The 17,553-nt window shown below is 40.7% G+C and overlaps 1 protein-coding gene across 2 annotated transcripts in view; it reads left to right on the top strand.

Moving 5' to 3' along the window:
• The window catches only part of HGD (homogentisate 1,2-dioxygenase), a 42,358-nt gene that overhangs the window by 1,781 nt on the left and 23,024 nt on the right, over window positions 1-17,553 (top strand). For both annotated transcript variants that reach the window (XM_070466027.1, XM_020911428.2), the window contains exons 2-4: window positions 5,094-5,165; window positions 5,924-6,012; window positions 9,788-9,893. In XM_070466027.1, the coding sequence (XP_070322128.1) occupies window positions 5,094-5,165; window positions 5,924-6,012; window positions 9,788-9,893 (267 nt within the window). The remainder of the gene's footprint in view (window positions 1-5,093; window positions 5,166-5,923; window positions 6,013-9,787; window positions 9,894-17,553) is intronic.

The raw sequence follows: 17,553 nt of genomic DNA, 5'->3' as shown, positions 1-17,553 counted from the left end.
TAGTCACTCATTCATGTCTAATTCTTTGCAACCCCATGGGCTGTAGCCCACCAGCCTCTTCTGTCCATAGAATTTTCCAGGCAAGAATATTGGAGTGGATTTCCATTTCCTTCTCCAGGGGATCTTCCCAACCCAGGGATTGAACTCTTGTCTCCTGCATTGCAGTCGAATTCTTTACCATCTGAGCCACCAGGGAAGCCCAGGAGACAAGACACAGGAGGTCATCATATCAATGATGGTAGTTGAAGCCTTAGAAGAGGGGGAGTACATAAAAACTTTATTTCCTGATGAAAAATCCTATAGGAAGTTCAGCAGGATAAAGACATCCTTACCATTTATAAATAAATTATATACAAAATCCTATCCTGCTGAAATTTTTAAGAAACTTAATATGCACAGCACCAGAACACCAATGTAAATTGCATGCTGGTCTTTGTTCTCAATTTCAAAGGCATTCTTCCAAGCCTGCTGTCTAATCTCTGCAAGGAAAGGTTAGCTCTAGAGATCACAGATCCAAACACAGAAAGCCAGATTGCATCATTCTAATCAATACACATTTTAAGTTTAAAAAAAAAATTTCTGCTTTTATTTATTCCTTGTAATGGATATGCCAACCCAAAGCCTCAAATGAAATCACATTTACATAAAAACAGCACAATTGGGGGAAGAAAAGTCAAAGGATATAATAATAAAGTTTAATTTTAAATGAACTTCACTATGTTCTAAAGTTGTTTCACTTCTACAAGTCTTGATTTCCTCATTTCTATAAGAAGAGATGTTTAACAAGCAGACTTTGGGCCCCAGGACTAAATATTTTGATTTATTAGGTTTGGGTCTGTATTTTTGGGTCCAAACCTAGTAAAGCTTTGGGAGTGATTTTAATGATTAGTTGGAGATGAGACCCCCACTCTACATAATTATTGTATCACTTTCCTGTTTCTGTTGTAACAAATTCCCACAGATTTAATGGCTTTAAATGACTAAATTTATTTTCTTATAGTTCTGGAGGTCAGAAGTCTGAAATACATTTCCATGGATTAAAGTCAAAGTGCTGGCTGGTTCCTTTTGACGACTCAAGGGAAGAATCCATTTCCCTGCATTTCCAGCTTCTAGAAATTTCTTGATTCATGGTCCCTTTCTTCACTTTCAAAGTGCATCACTCTGATTTCGGCTTCCATCATCATATCACCTTTTCCTCTTCTGTTGTCAAATCCTCCTCTACCACCCTCTTTTATGAATATATATGATTACATTTCAGTGAAGTGAAAAGTTGCTCAGTCATGTCCAACTCTTTTCTACCCCATGGACTATACAATCCATGGAATTCTCCAGGCCAGAATACTGGAGTGGGTAGCCTTTCCTTTCTCCAGGGCATCTTCCAAACCCAGGGATCGAACCTAGGTCTCCCACATTGCAGGTGGATTCTTTACCAGCTGAGCCACAAGGGAAGCCCAAGAATACTGGAGTGGGTAGCCTATCCCTTATCCAGTAGGTCTTCCTGACCCAGGAATCAAATCGGGGTCTTCTGCATTGCAGGTGGATTCTTTACCAACTGAGCTATCAGGGAAGCCCTGATTACATTTAGGGCACACCCAAATAATCCAGGACATTTCCCCATCTCAAGATTCTTAACTTAATCACATTTGCCAAGTCTCTGCTATATAAGGCAACACTCACAAATTCAAGGGATTAAGACATAAATATGTTTGGGGAGCCACTCACTCTTCAGCCTAGTGCAGTTTAATCTACTTGCAATAATCGGCAAGTTCACCTAGCAATCTATATTCTGTGTTCCCAACAAGGTTAACTAAAAATACTGGACCCTTTACACAGGGGGAAAAGGTAGCTATAGTTCCATCTCTGCCCTGACTTCTCTCTCTTTTCCTCATGCCCTGTAAAAGGAGGTGAGCTACAGCATCTGCTCATCCCATCAGGGTGTTATCCCAGAATCAGAGTCAGGCAAAAGCACCTCATAAAACTACTCTGACAAATAAATCATATCCTGGGGACCAAGTGAGAATTAGAAATCTGTACACTAGGGAGCTGCCAAAGAACTGACGCTACTGAAATTCCATGGAGTTCAGTCATTTGTTCTTTAGAAAGGAAGGATGTATAGAATTCTCTTGGAAGGAAACAAAATCATATTTTTATGTTGGATAAAATTATTCAGAAATCCAGATTGAAGAAAGCATATAAATACACACAAGACTAGCGCCATGACAGGCGCCCTGAGCTAGGAGGGGGCCTGAGGGTGGGGTGATTCTCCTCCTCCTCCAACGGGTCACCAGAGGCTAGCCAATCAGCACGCGCCCAGACGCGCCCAGTAAGCCGCCGGAAGAGTCCCCTGGAAAGTCCCGCGCGCGCGCGAAGTTTTAAAGTGTGTTTGACCAATGAAATTGCTTCACAAACATGTAACCAATCAGCTTGCGCTAACTACCCACTGCTTATGTTTGAAATCGAGCACCCTATAAATGTGTGTGGAAACTGGGGCTCAGGGCTCTCTGGCTTTGCACCACTGCGTTGGTTGCAGCAGGGGCCCTGACTCGAGTCAGCAATAAATTTCCCTTCCTTTGCATGTTGCATTGTCGAGGAGGTCTTCTCTTTTCCCGCTGGGGAATTCGGACATCGGGCATAACAAATGTCAGATTTATTTATTTTTTGAATAAGGTATATTTGTATAGTCACTGAATCAGCTGGGGTTGAAAGCTTGGATTTTCACAGCCGATATGAGCAGAGTTCAGATTCTGTCCTTGATCTCAAAGCCTTGGGAAAGCAGCTACAGAACACTGCTTCCTCCATTCTGATACATTCAGCAGTGAGGCACATGATATTTAAAGCTCTAACAAACTCATCTGTAATTTTTCTCTTAGGAAAACCAACTGGTCTGAGAATGACTCAGCAGTTTCCACCCTCCTCTTCAGCCAATGCACAGCAGCAAAGAGTGAGAAACCGATTCAGAACTCACACCTCTCTCCGAGCTGGGTTGGCTCCCTTCCAAACCACCAGCTGTTCTTTCTACTTTCTTTTCTATTTTTTAAACCAGTCTGAAGCAAATGCTTTAAAACTACACATAGCAAGTCTCTTTTCCTCTGTTTCCAATGTACAAATAACCCTGGACTCTGCTCTGAGGCCAGGAGTTGCAAAGAATGAAGCAAGTTAATGAGTAAACCTACCCATTCCTGCCAGAAACCTCAGCTGTCTTACTCAGCACTCGGTCCTGCCTGCCTCCCTTTGCAGAAACAATGCAGCAGTGGGACAAAGTGAAGGCATTGTGATACCCTGTGGCTTCAGTCAAGATGGGTCTAAAATTCCATCCCACAAAGCTGAAGATAAATCTGGGGTCATTATCATTTCTCAGCAGCTCAGATTCAATCCTCTTGATGGTGAGCACGAGTTTCATTTAGAGAGAAGAAAATTGTATTCAGTGGAGAGTCATAATGTTGGATGGTCTCTGCCATTTCCCCAAAGAAATCATTCCAAACTGCATGCCACTGCTGTTAACCAATCTGTGTGTAATATAACTTGCTGTTTTTAGTGCTGATAGATTTTCAAATATAAAAAAATACTGTGTCTGAAGGCAAAAAAGGAATATTTTCACTTCCATTGCTTTCTAGGTTCTAACATTTCACATTTGATATTCCTTCCAAGTATGGGCAGCTGTTGCGCTGCTCGGTGCTCACACATGCAGGTATATTCCATCCAGCTCATCCTTCTGCACGCTGCTGAGAACTCTGGAGGGCTTATCCTCCACCCACTTACATCCTTCTTATATCTCTTAGACGCTGTGCTCAGATGGTGGTATTTCACTCACTGAGTGAGGCTGCACTTTCATTTTCATGGGCTTAAACTAAGTACATTTAAGAAACAACTATGGGAAGAAAACAGCCGTTAAAGGGTGTGGGGGGTTGGTCCTAACCCTACTTGGGCTTCCCAGGTGGCCCTGTTGGTAAAGAACCTGCCTGCAAAGGCAGGATACACTAGAGATGTGGGTTCAATCCCGGGGTCAGGAAGATCCCCTGGAGGAGGGCATGGCTACCCATTCCAGTATCCTTGCGTGGAGAATTCCATGGACAGGGGAGCCTGGCAGGCTGCCGTCCATGGGGTCACACACACACACAACCCTACTTAGAGCAGGATACATACTCTTGCGTTGGCATAGGCTTCAAAGGAAAACTAAAACAATAGGTATCTATTGGGTACCTTCTATAAACAAGGCACAAGGCTATATATATAGAGGTAAACAAGATGCCATAGTTCCAGCCTTTATGGAGCTTATAAACTAGCAGAAAAGCCAGAGAGTGAACAAGAACTCACAGGTGTGTTGAGTGTTGTCAGAAACAGTTTCAGGGTACCTACACACTTTGTTGAGAAACTCTCTTTTCCTCTCTCTGAACGTAAAGTAGACAGATGGCAATCAGGATGCACTCCTTTGTGCCACTGAGGACAGATTCCGGTCAGACCCTTCTCCTGAAGGCCACCCATATCTTCAAATTTTGTTTTCCTGTATCCACATAGATGCAAACATATATACAAGTGCTCCATATGTGAGCCAGATGATATAGGCTTTTGCCTGCAGCCAGGTTGATTGGACGGCTTTTTCTCAAGGGTTTTGCTGTCAGATTGGATCCACATGTCTCCTTGTAGTTGCTTGTTTCAGTGTATGGAGGGGGAGTGGAGCGCCAATCTCAGGGAGGTTTCTGTCTAGGCAAGCAAGATCTTACTAACCTGGAGTTGAGCCTGAGCCATCTCCCCTCTCAGGAACTCCCTGATGGACCCAGAATTAAAGAACCTGTTCTTGGAGTGGGACAATTAAGAACAAGCCCATAAATCAATTAAGTAAGTACAGCTAGGGGTGGTGAGTCTATGCAATATCCAGCACTCTTCTCCCAATCTATTGTGGGTTTTTGAAATTCACACAGGGAAATTATCTTTCCTAAATGGGTCACATGCCAAGACATAGCAAAGATATGATGTATAGAACATGATACATAAACACATGTCCATCTAGAAATTTCTTACCTTCGTAGACTGTCAAATAGCAGAATACTCTTTAAGTCCCATTAATGCTGGCCTTTGTGTCTTGTCACATGCAGTACATTTCTGGATTCGGGAATGAATGTGCCTCAGAGGACCCTCGCTGCCCAGGTGCCCTGCCAGAAGGACAGGTATGACTAAATAAAATATTAATTAGAGAATGTATGACCAGCCTTCAGGTCAAGTGCCTCTTCCCACCATGGCTATTGTATTAGCCTGTGAACTGTCTAAAAGTTTTACTGATTGTTAAGACAGTTGGGATACTGAACAGCAATAATGCAAAAGTTAAAGTTGGATGATGGTTACCTATGGCAAAACACTTACCCCAAAATAAGTAAGACTAACTGTAGGGCTTTCAGGAGGATCCCCAGGTTCAGAGTTAGGGGACTTTCTTATACTTCTTTGAACAGCATAAGGTATGACAATGAGGAGAAAATAATCAGCCCTTGTTTTAAAATGTGTACACAAAGATGTTCACAGTAGTAAGACTATGGCAAACAAAAATCTTTCAAAAAAATTTGCAGACTATTTCATGGCATAAAAAACACTCATGACATACTGTTTCCTCTTTTTTAATGTGCTAATTATTAATAAGACTACACATATCATAAGGTCCCCATTTTGGAGGGTAAGAATAGAAAGAAATATACTCATATGTCAGCATTGGTATATTTCTGAAGGGTGAGATAGGTTATAATTTATAAATTTTATACAATAAGTTACCTAAAACATTATTACAAGAAGGATATATAAGTTGGAGATGGTCATGTGCAGTAGGTGACCCAGAGCATCCCCATCCAAGCCAGAATTCCCCCCACTGAGTTGTTTCATGGGAAGGTGGGATACCTTTCTGATGGAGTGATGTCATTTATTGCCTCCTCTGTTTTAGAATAATCCTCAAGTTTGCCCCTACAATCTGTATGCTGAGCAGCTCTCAGGATCAGCTTTCACTTGTCCACGGAGCACCAATAAAAGAAGGTATGGAAGCTATAACTAGTATTTAATTCTGCCTCCTATACCTGGGCCACAACCTCCCAGGGCTGCCCAAAATCCTGCTTCTTATAGGCTATGCCTTGGGTCATTGTCAGGGAAGGATGAATCTCATCTCCAGCTAGAATCAAGTGACTGTTGGAAGTGGAGAGAAGTGGAGAGAACAGCTGCATAGAGCCTAGAAAACAGACATATCTAGTTACATTTACAAACTATTGCTTGTACTCAGAAAAAAATGTGCCTCATAGTCTGGCCTTCCCCTGGGAATTATCCAGTTTTACTTGTTTTGTTTTTTTTTTTTTTTAAATACTGATTAACTCAAAGTTATAGGATATTCAGTGCAATATCTTCCTCAGCTGACTAGAAGTATTATGTTCTTTGGATGAAAATATTGGATAATCCAAGCATGGGTTAGATGAAAGGTCATGTATTATGGCCCCTTGTGGTTAGAATTAATAAGGTTTTTTCTCCTTGGAATTTACCTTTGCTGGAAACCAGCATGTTCATTGGCACAATGTGTCATGTTCCATGTCCTACAAGCCAGGTCAATGAACACACTCCCTTGGTTAACTCCTATGGTGCAGATAAGACACAGTAGATGTTGTGATTTGAGGAGGCAGTTAAGTGTTGTGACTTAAACAAGCAGTGTCCAATTGCAAGAATTTCAGACCAGATGAAGGTTTCCGAAAAGAGAGCTGCTACTTATCTTGGAGGTTGGGGGCCGAGGGTAAGCAGTCTTGTACTGCCTAGTGGAAGATGATTAGGTTTATCGCCAGAGAGTCTTCCTGAGAAGTAAATGAGACAGTGAGTACAAAAGCATCATGGACCACACAAATGATAGGTTGTTCCCCTTACTGATTAATCATGCCCACACTGCAGTCAGGCCTCCTGAGTTTAAATCCTGGATCCTTCTCTTTCTAGCTGTGTGACTTCAGGCATGTCATCTACCCTCTTAGAGCCTTCTGGTTTTTCATTTGTTAAAAAGATAATAATAGTACTTCTTTCATAGTCTTGAAGAGGATTAAAGGAAAGAATGTATGCAAAGTCCTTAGCACATTGCCAGGTATGTGGTGAGTGCGCAATTAACACTAATTACCATAATCATCATTATTGCCACAATAGCAGAGTATCTGCCTTTAATACATGGTATCCCTAAGAAGCTGTCAGAAAATTGAGTGGCAGGTGCTGTTATCACATCAATATCAATATTGCTTCTCTCTCACTAGATTTGCACGTGAAGAGGGGAAGAGATAATTTCCCATACTTGTCAAATCAGGATTAATTCTGTCACTATTTAATCATCTCTCTCTCTCTCTGCAAACCCAGATAGCCAAGGTAAGGTAAGCACACAGACAATTCTTGTCCATTCTAATTTATGATGGCCTGGCCTCCACGGCTATGTTCTTGACTTTATGACCCATTCACTAACGGGACACCTGGACTCTGAATTCTGCTGCCTGCCCCCATTATTCAGCAATATCTTCAGCCAGCGGGAGTAGAGCTCTGTTCCAGGAGGCTGAAAAGGAGCTGTTGGCATTTCATTAAGATGCTGGCACCATTCCCTGAAGCAGGATTAAATCTCTGTCCAGAGCAATGTACTGCTGCCTGGGGAGTTTTACAAACTCGACTGAAAAACAAAGGACCCTAGGCATGGTTCACCCATCTGTCTAGAACTCTTCAAAGGTATCCACAAGAGTTTTCTGAAAATGCTCAAAATCCCCAGGGGGAAGATGGAGCCAACCCCATCCATAAGTGAGAAAGTCTGGTATTCCTACATTTAGTCACTACTCATTTAAACTGCAGAGTTCAGGACTCCTCACCCACACCCAAAAACTATCAGAGAGTATATCTATCAGGGGTTGGTTTTTATGATTACTTAGCTGATCCTTTCGGTCCTGAGAAGGTAAAAGCCAGGACAGAGAATGTGGAAAATCTGGACCATCATAACAAACTAGATGATAGGGGTAGACAGATAAACAATTCAACGCACACCTATTAAGTGAGCACCTACTCTACTAGGCATTCTTGGTACATAAACTCTGAATCCTGACAACAATCCTAGGAGATAAGGATGAGGAACATAGACTCAAAAAACTTGCCCAGGATCTCACAGTTGGTTCTAAGATACACATGCATGTTCTCAATTTTGTATACTACTAGATGCTAGTGAGGCATAGTCATTAATAATTCATGGTCTGTGGTCCAATGCCTGAAATCACTTCACCTAGAGCTAGAGGCAACATAAGAAAACCGAACAAATCTAGCTTGATCTCCAGAATGACTCAGTTTGAGGCCAGGTCAGCTCCACCTCCTGAAGTAGGCTGTCCTGGGGCTTAAAAGGCCAGAACCTGTTCGAGCAGATCTAACCTTCCATCGCCCCAGGTGGTATTCCTCTGCCTGCTGTACTCTGTCGGGGTAACAGCCTCTGAGAGGACTTGGGTCCCTCTTAGTGAGTTTCAGTGTCCCTCTCAACTTCTGGATGGGCCTCCTCCTGGCGTCCTTCATTAAGATCATCTCTTACTGAAACAAAGCTCTGTGTGTGTTGGTCGCTCAGTCATGTCCGGCTCTTTGTGACCCCATGGGTCACAGTCTCCTCTGCTCACAGTCTGCTCGCCAGTCTCCTCTGTCCATGTAATGAATTCTCCAGTCAAGAATACTAGAGGGAGTTGCCATTCCCTTCTCTAGGAGATCTTCCCAACCCAGGGATCAAACCCGGTCTCCCAATTATAGATGGATTCCTTACTCTCTGAGTCACCAGAGAAGCTTGAAACAAAGCTATAAATGTGCTGTAGGAAAATATGGATAGTTTTATAATTTTAGAGTACAGTTGTGTTAATTTCCTAAATCTCTCACAAATTAACATAAAAAAGACAACCCAATAGAAAAATGGTAAAGAACTTGGGCAAGTAATTCACAGATAAATTACAAGGGGCCCATAAACATATAGATTCTCAACCTTACTCATAAATAAAGGTAATTCAAAATAAAAATGAGATAGCATTTTTCACCTAAGGTCAAAATTATTCATAATACTGCATATTTGTAAAGATGTGGGTAATCAGCCACTTCCATACATTATTGTTGTGAGACTAAAGTGGTACAGCAATTGGGCAATTTTGCTTATTATGCATTGGAAACATCTGAAAGAATATACAAGAAAATTGTTAAACGGTTCTAATGCCTCTGAGAATTGGCGTTGGAGAAATTAGAGGAGAAAGTCTTTTACCTTTTGTGACTTTTTAAATTGCTTGAATTATTTTTAGCACTGGCATGAATTAATTTTACAATTTTAAATAAGAAAATTGATTAATATTTCAAAACTGACAAAGAAACCACCTGTATTGTCTCAAACTGTGTGGGCTTCATTTTCCTCACTTACCTGAGCCAGAACAAAGATTAGGATCCAATGACATATATAAGCTAATGTTTTCCTGTGGGTATGCCTGTACAGATATCCCTCAAGGTACTTTCCCTTCCTTTATAGTTGTCATTGGGAAAGACAATTCTTTCTTTGCCAGCATGGAAACAACCGAAGGCTAGAGCCTCCAACTCTTCATTTGATGGGTAGAGTTGAAAGGTGAGAAGAGGCAGGGCTATGGGCAACAGTGGCTATTAAGAAGTGATGCTGTGTCATTGCATCTCACATTAAAGCCCATGGATCACTGTGGACCTGAGTGTCTTCCTGATGGTACTTCCTGAGACAGTCTGGGCATCACCCATAACATCACCCTAAGTCTTGTGTGTCCTTGTTTCCTCCCCACAGCTGGCTGTATAGGATCCTACCTTCAGTTTCTCACAAGTCTTTTGAATTCATTGACCAAGGCCACATCACTCACAACTGGGATGAAGTTGATCCTGATCCTAACCAGGTAACCTGGTCCTATGAGTTGGAGAACAGCATGTAACCAAAGCCTTAAATATAAACATTTAAGTCTAACCTGGGTCTTTGAGAAATCAGACAGATTTTTAAAATAAGTGCTACAGTGTATCTGTTCCTTTGCCCAAACTTGGGTAGGAATTTTGGAAGTGATTGACTGTGCCTATGCACATGTATGTGTATAAGCTTTCGTTTTTCTAGCTTCAGGAGTGCCCAGGTGAATGAATGGAATTTATATAGGTTGGTGAAAATATATCTACACATCTGTAGGCTGGTTTATTTTCACCTAAATTCACCACAGAAAACACATTCAACACTTAATCTATCTGAAAAGAGGCCTCTGATATAGAGATGAGAGGCTTGTTGTCTGACCTGGATTCTGTAAATCTGTTGTCACCTGCAAACTTCCATTCCTTGTCTGAGAGTTTCCTTCTTTTGGTCTAGTGACAAATGGGCTTTCCCTCTGCATATCATTTATGTACTGTGCTTTCAGTAATGAGAGACACCCAGTGCTATAGTAGACTGAGCTCTTTTTTTTACCTTCTAAGCACCCGAGTGTATTCTCTTTGTCCCTGAGTTTAGGTACGTGTCACTGATAACAAAAGGATAATGCAGAAGGGAAAACAGACCTAGGTTTGCCTCCCTGGGCTTCTACTTAACCTGTTGTCTTTGAGCAATCAAGTCACTGTTCATTCTCTGAGAATCTGCTTGATTCCTCAATGGGTTATATCTCAAATTCTCCAATTTCTCCTTTAGAGTTACAATGGTCATACTTATTTTAGATTAATAAACAGACCCAATGGCTTAATAACAGGACTCCATTATATTAGAAAAAAATAAAAACAAAGGATGGATACCTATACTTCTAAAGGATTCATGGTCAGGATAGAAATTAAGCATTTATTGGATATTTGTTTTGGAAAGTTGAGAAGGTAATTGAAGCACAGTAAGTTTTCTAATTCTTTTCTTGTTCAGCAAAGAGAATCCCCAATTAAGTTTCTGATAGTTCTCTCAAGTGGAGCCAAATTTCATATTATACAAAGGGACAAGGTGGCTGTTAAATCAGCAAGGAAAACAAGTTCAAACCAAATCATCTCTGAAAAATCCCTTAACTCCCCATTAAGTATAAGATACATGGTTTTGTGTGTGCTACTCTGTATGGTAATTCTTATGTACATTAAATTTGAGAACCATTGAGCTAAATTTGAAAACCATTGAGCATTAATTAAAAGAAGGATTACAGGCAAAATCCGTAGGCAGATATTTGGGAATTAAATCATGGGACCCTTAAGATAACTTTTAGCCATGGTACATGGGGTGAAGAGGGGAGTTCCACTGTGCCTGCTGCTAATGTCATTCACACAGTTATCTAAGACGCGATAATCTATGTACATCATCTTAGATGTGGCTGTGTGGGCAACAGTGGGGTCAAACATGTCAGTTTTTGTGGGGTGAGGGTGAAGCTTTAAACCTAATCTTTAAGGAAAATGTGTGTGATGTGTAATATGCTCAGTAATATCCTTTTATTGTATTGTATTTTTATCTCTATGACTATTATGATACATTTTATTTAACATGAGTGCAACCCTTCATAATGATTATTTGGGGTACAAGTGGCTTTTCTATGGAAGCTAACCTCATTCTGATAGAATTTTTCTGATTTTGTCTTATTATAAGAGTAATATATATTTATAAAAACTTAAATGATATAGAAATTAGCAAAGTAGAAAATGGAAGTCTCCCACCATAGGTGAGAGTCAAGTACATCAGTTGTGCATGTTAATTCATTATTTCATAAGTAGTTGGCACACACACATTCTGAGAGAGAAATCTGAGGAAACTGCATTTTTAAAAATTTAATTGAAGTACAGTTGATTTATAATGTATTAGTTTCTATTGTACAGCCAAGTGATTTATTTATAGATATAGACTTTTTCATATTCATTTCCATTATGTTTTATTATAGAATATTGAATATAGTTCCCTGTACTATACAGTAGGACCTTGCTGTTTATCTATTTTATATGTAGTGGTATGTATCTGCTAATAAGGAAACTGCATTTAAAAGCCTGAGTTAATCCAGAGGCGTCCAAATAGATGCATTGAGAGTTTCTGCTTGTTTCTAGGAGATCCTCAGTACACACTTGTTTCTTCCTCTCCTTCCTCATTTCCTTGCTTTGCATTTCTCCTCAAACTTGTTACCTCCCTCCTGTTCTTAATTCCTTCAAACACTTTCTCCATAGTGCATTTCTCCAAATGCGTTTCTTCTTCAATATTTCTCCTGCTCATTTTTGACTCTGTGCTCACACAAATGGGGACAGATGTGCCCCAGAATTCAATCGTACTTCGGGTTGGACACCAGTTCCATCAACGTGATGGTTTATCCTCCTCCAACTCTGTAATCTACACCTGCCACCCTGCTCCCTCTGTCCTGATACACACCCTGGCTGTTCTTGAAAAATTTATCCTTTTGTCTTTTTGTTTACACCTTCTTGACAAGTTAATATCTCTTTCCAATTTTATGCTTCATTAATTAACCATATCAATCTGCATTCATCACCCCCCCACCCCCCACAACCTCTTTCAAATATGTACTGCAGACTCTCACTGAGAAAGTCTGAGAAAATTATTTTTAGGTATCCATCTGACAGTCTTCTCAGCTGAAACCTGTACAGTAGGTATGTCTTTACCCATCACAGACCCAGCCCAATGCTTCATCAGCGTCACCAACTCCCTGTATTAGTCATCTCTGAGTATTTGAAGACATGACAGTTACTTAATGTTTCCTCCAAGGGAGCATTTTGGGATATGCTATCATCACCATCATCTGTGATTCCCTCCCAGGAAGATTGGAAATGATGTCCTCCAAGCCTTCATTTTCTTTTAGTGTATATTTAATTAATCACCTAAGAATTAATGCAAGCTTTGACTATATTTAGATTCAGCTGTGGACATAAGTCCAAACCATTAATATCTCACATAAGAAATATACCCAATTTTGTGCATTGTGCACCTTCCTCTAACTTCTGGAATTCCAGAATTTAACAAACAAATATACATCCAATTTAACTGTAAGTTTACCGATTTCAATTAGCATTCCTGAATCAGTGTTCCTCTTTACCAGTCAGAGTCCTGTAAAGTTTATCTTTGTTATCACTATAGCCCTAGCCCTAATGTCTTGACTGTTGGAAAATCAGTCTATTGACCCAGTTAAGCCTCAGCTGAGGAAATTGCCTATTAGATCTCAACCAGTATTATTTGGACCAAGTGAGAAATACTTCAAAGCTACTAAAAGATCACATCATAAAACTCCCTCTGCCTCCAGGACACACAAATTATCATAACTATTTCAAAACAATATCCTTACAGAGTGTTTGATGTCTAATTTGTCACTCTTCAGGTTTCACTATTCTAAACCCCCCCCCCCCCCCCACCAAAAATGTCTTGGATTTCCTGCCTCTTTAAGCTTTTGCCTGTCATTCCTATTCATAGTGACTCCTTGAGAAAGTAATCTAAGCCCACTTTATCACCTCTATTCACTCCTAACCTTTTGCGATACAACCTGCCCAGATCACTCTATTGAAACTACTACTATGTGTATTTTCTTTAAACAACAATAATAGCCCCTTACTATTAAGTCATGTTCTATTCAAAACTTACATAGAATGTCAGTGCCTAATAATCATACCAGTGCAGAGTTAAGTACTTCCAATGTTTTGGTTTCTTTCTTTCCAGTCTTCTTCTTTGCACATGTATGTAAATAAATAGGATCTGAAGTCTCATGCAGCCAGAGACCAAAAGTAATCAAAAATAATCCTAATCTTCATTTGCTCCTCCTGAAAACACTAAAGAGCATCCAGTATATGACCCACAGCAACACTTTTTAAAATCCTCTTTCCCCAATTTTCCCTGGACTCCAACCCTCTCATACCACTTTTCCGAGCTCTTATCTTTCCCAAGCAACTCAGGCCTGGACCACAAGTACCTGGCTTGCCTCTGCCTCTCCCTACCTTGCACCACCAGAAAATGTCAGAGTAGGTCCATATCCACTTTTCACAGCACATGCACACACACACATGCACAAAACATTGATTTACATGGTGAGACTGAAGTTCAAGGATTGAAGGAGTGGGAATGAGCGAAGCAGAATTTTCTGTAGGGATCAGGTAAGGGACAGAAAAGAGGCTATGAAAACTCTTAAATTAATGATGTTTTTTAAAAAGTATATGATGTTGTCTTTCTCTGTCTAACTTCACTTAGAAGAGATTATTATACTACTTACATGTGTAATCTAAACTGTAATACAAATGAACTTATTTACCAAACAGAAACAGGGAATTCTCTAGTGGTCCAGTGGTTAGGACTCCATGCTTTCACTGCTAAGGTTCAGGTTTGATCCCTGGTCGAGGAACTAAGATCCTGGAAAACATGCATCACGGCCAAAAACTGACTCACAGATTTAGAAAACAAGTGGGATGGGGAATAAATTAGGAATTTGAGATTAACAGATACAAATTACTATACATAAAATACATAAATAATAACGTCAATCTGTATAGCACAGAAGGGCTTCCCTGGTGGCTCAGTGGTAAAGAATCTGCCTGCAATGCAAAGGACATAGGTTCAATCTCTGGTTTCGGAAGATTCCCTGGAGGAGGGCATGGCAACCCACTCCAGTATTCTTGCCTGGAGAATCCCACGGACAGAGGAGCCTGGCGGGCTACAGTCCATAGGGTCACATAGTCAGACAAGACTTAGTGACTTAGCACGCACACACAGTCATGCTCTAATACAATTTTACATTCTGTTTTTTTTAACGGAAACATCATATTTTATGCTTTGTCCCATGTCTTTTCAAACTCTTTGAGTATAGATAGTTTTTCATGTGGCATAATTATCCAGTACATGTTTATGAGATAACTCCTTTATTTTCAGATAATTAGATTGTTTCTATTTTTATTATTATAAATCATCCATGGCTAAACACAACCCTTTTCTCCTCAATATCCCCAAACCTGGAATAATTGACTTGCCTCTTTTCTTCCTGGATCTCTGTCCTTTCCTGTGTTCTATGACATCATGTAAACCTGCCAAATAGGCCATCTCCAACGTCCTGAAATACTTTCTTGTCTCTTCCTTGTGTCCATCACCCTCTCGGGAGAGAGAGAAGTGCTTACTCTCCTGCTGCTCCTTTCCTCTTCCTTCTTGTCTTTCTTATCTTCTTTTCTTCTCTTTCTTATCCTCCACATCGGCTCCTCCCCTCTTTATTCGTTTGCAAGGGACTGACAACATCATAACTGTAAAGGCATAACTGCCTTTACAAAGTACCACAGACTGGGTGGCTTAACCAATAAATCTTTGTTTTCTCACAGCTGTAGAGGCAAGATGTCTGAGATCAAGGTGTCAGCAGCTGGGTTTCTTCTGAGGCCTCTCAACTGACTTGTAGTTGTCTGCCTTCTCCCTGTGTCTTCACGTCGTCTTCCTTCTGAATGTCTCTGTGTGAATTTTCTCTTTTTATAAGGACACAGTAGGTCGGTCAGGAGCCACCCCAACAGCCTCATTTTAACTTAATCACTTCCATAAAGACCCTATCTCCCACTGTGGTTATATTCTAAGGTAGTAGGGGTTTGGACTCACACATAGGAATTTTGAGGAGAAAACAGTTCAACTCAGTTCACCCTCTGCTTCCTCCATTTTCTTTCCAATTATCAATTAGTGATTCCCACTTTATTGGACCCTCTTTGCCTTAGAAGCAAATGGTTAATTGCTGTTGATAAGAAATATCCAGCTTTGGTGAACTAAGAAGAGGAATTCCTTGAGCAGCAGAGGGTTTTTCTAGCCCACTTCATTTCCTACCTATCCCCCAAATTCCCCACATATATACATCTCTGCAGGCAGAAATTTAACTTCACCCAACATAATTCCAGCCCAAAACTTGGTATAACTTGTAGGCCATATTTCAGGAAGTCAGTCCCAACAGTCAGATTTGGAAGCCATTCTACCTTCACTATGGAACCTCATTTACACTCTATCATCTTCTTCATCTTCCTCTCACTATCTTCCACATCTCCCATATTTTACATTTTAAAATCTAACAAACATCATTCATTTCCATGACATTAACTGTTACCTCTCTACAATATGTTTTACAAATCTCTCTCCCAACTCCAAACCCCATATGGGACATTGCCATGAGTATGTCCCACCTCAACAGGATCCATACTGAAGACATCATAGTCGCAGCCCGACTTTTCTTTCTCTCAGGCTTTATAGATTGGTTAATGACACAACCGACTCTTTCACACTCAACCTGCTTTTACCCCGCCACCACCCACTGCCCAGCCACTCCCTGGAGTCATCATGAAAATATCTCTCTCCCTTTACATTGAATTATGTGCCATGTTTATAAGATGATGATTCCCACCTACATAAAAGTTACCAAGGTGACTTGTTGAAGATGTAGATTCCCCAGACTCCCCCACCCCAGAGATTCTAATTCAGTAGGTCTGGGATGATACACAGGATTCTCTCCAGATGATTTCCGTTCAGATTGGCTCTAGACCACACTTTAAGGAACATTGGCATAGAATTGCTCCCAAGATGTCTTTGGTATCTATACTCTCCTTTCTTTTCTTAACACCATGTGATTTGGACTTCACTTCCTCTTAACTGACTGTTAAAAGGGCCTCCTAACTGATCCATGTGTCTTCCCACCCTTTCCTACACCTTACTGCCAGACTCAGCTTACCAAATTATTACTCAGAAATCCTTAAATCCTGCTATTACCTCTCTCTCACTGCCCAGCCAATCAAATGCAGACTCCCAAGACAGGTAGTTCACTATTGAACCTTTCGAACACCTCACTCTTCCATGTCCATCAGCCAACCTGGAACTTTCACCATCCTAGGAAAATAGTCTAAATTTTCCTGCCTGGGTGCCTTATGCTCTTCCATTTACCTAGAATTTTCCCTACTTCACTCACAAGTATCCACCCATCCAAATTTCACCCATAATTTAAAACTCCTTTGAGGCTCAGCTGGTAAAGAACCTGCCCACAATGCAGGAGACCTGGGTTTGATCCCTGGGTTGGGATGATCCCCTGGAGAAGGGAAAGGCTACCCACTCCAGTATTCTGGCCTGGAGAATTCCATGGACGGTATAGTCCATGGGGTCGCAAACAGTGGGACACGACTGAGCGACTTTCACTTTTATTTTCTTCTTAAATACTACTTTCTTCACTGAACTCTTCCAATATTTTTCTCAGAGTATTTGAGAGTAAGAGCTATGTCTCCCTCATTTTTTTACAACCTGAAGTACCCAGCATATGCCTTCTTCCAGACAGTATAATCACAAGTATTTGTTGAAGAATCTCCCTGATAGCTCCAATCCCATTGTCCTATAAATAGACTAGATTGCATTTCTCTAAATGCATTCACTGACGTTTGCCAACACCGCAGTGCACATTGCCCTGTTCAACCCTTTTAGACAGCATGCTGGCTCTTTTTACAGTACGTCTCCATCAACTTACATTTAATTCCTTGGAAAAGATGTTGGAGCTATCTGAAAACCAGATTATTCTATTGTGTGTGTCTTTTATTGTTCATGTGTAAGAATGTTAAATATGCCCTGCACCAGGAATTATTCCTGAGGGA

The sequence above is a fragment of the Odocoileus virginianus genome, chromosome 4, assembly GCF_023699985.2.
Source record: "Odocoileus virginianus isolate 20LAN1187 ecotype Illinois chromosome 4, Ovbor_1.2, whole genome shotgun sequence".
NCBI classification, from domain to species: Eukaryota; Metazoa; Chordata; class Mammalia; order Artiodactyla; family Cervidae; genus Odocoileus; species Odocoileus virginianus.
This window is presented reverse-complemented; position numbering and strand designations above follow the sequence as displayed.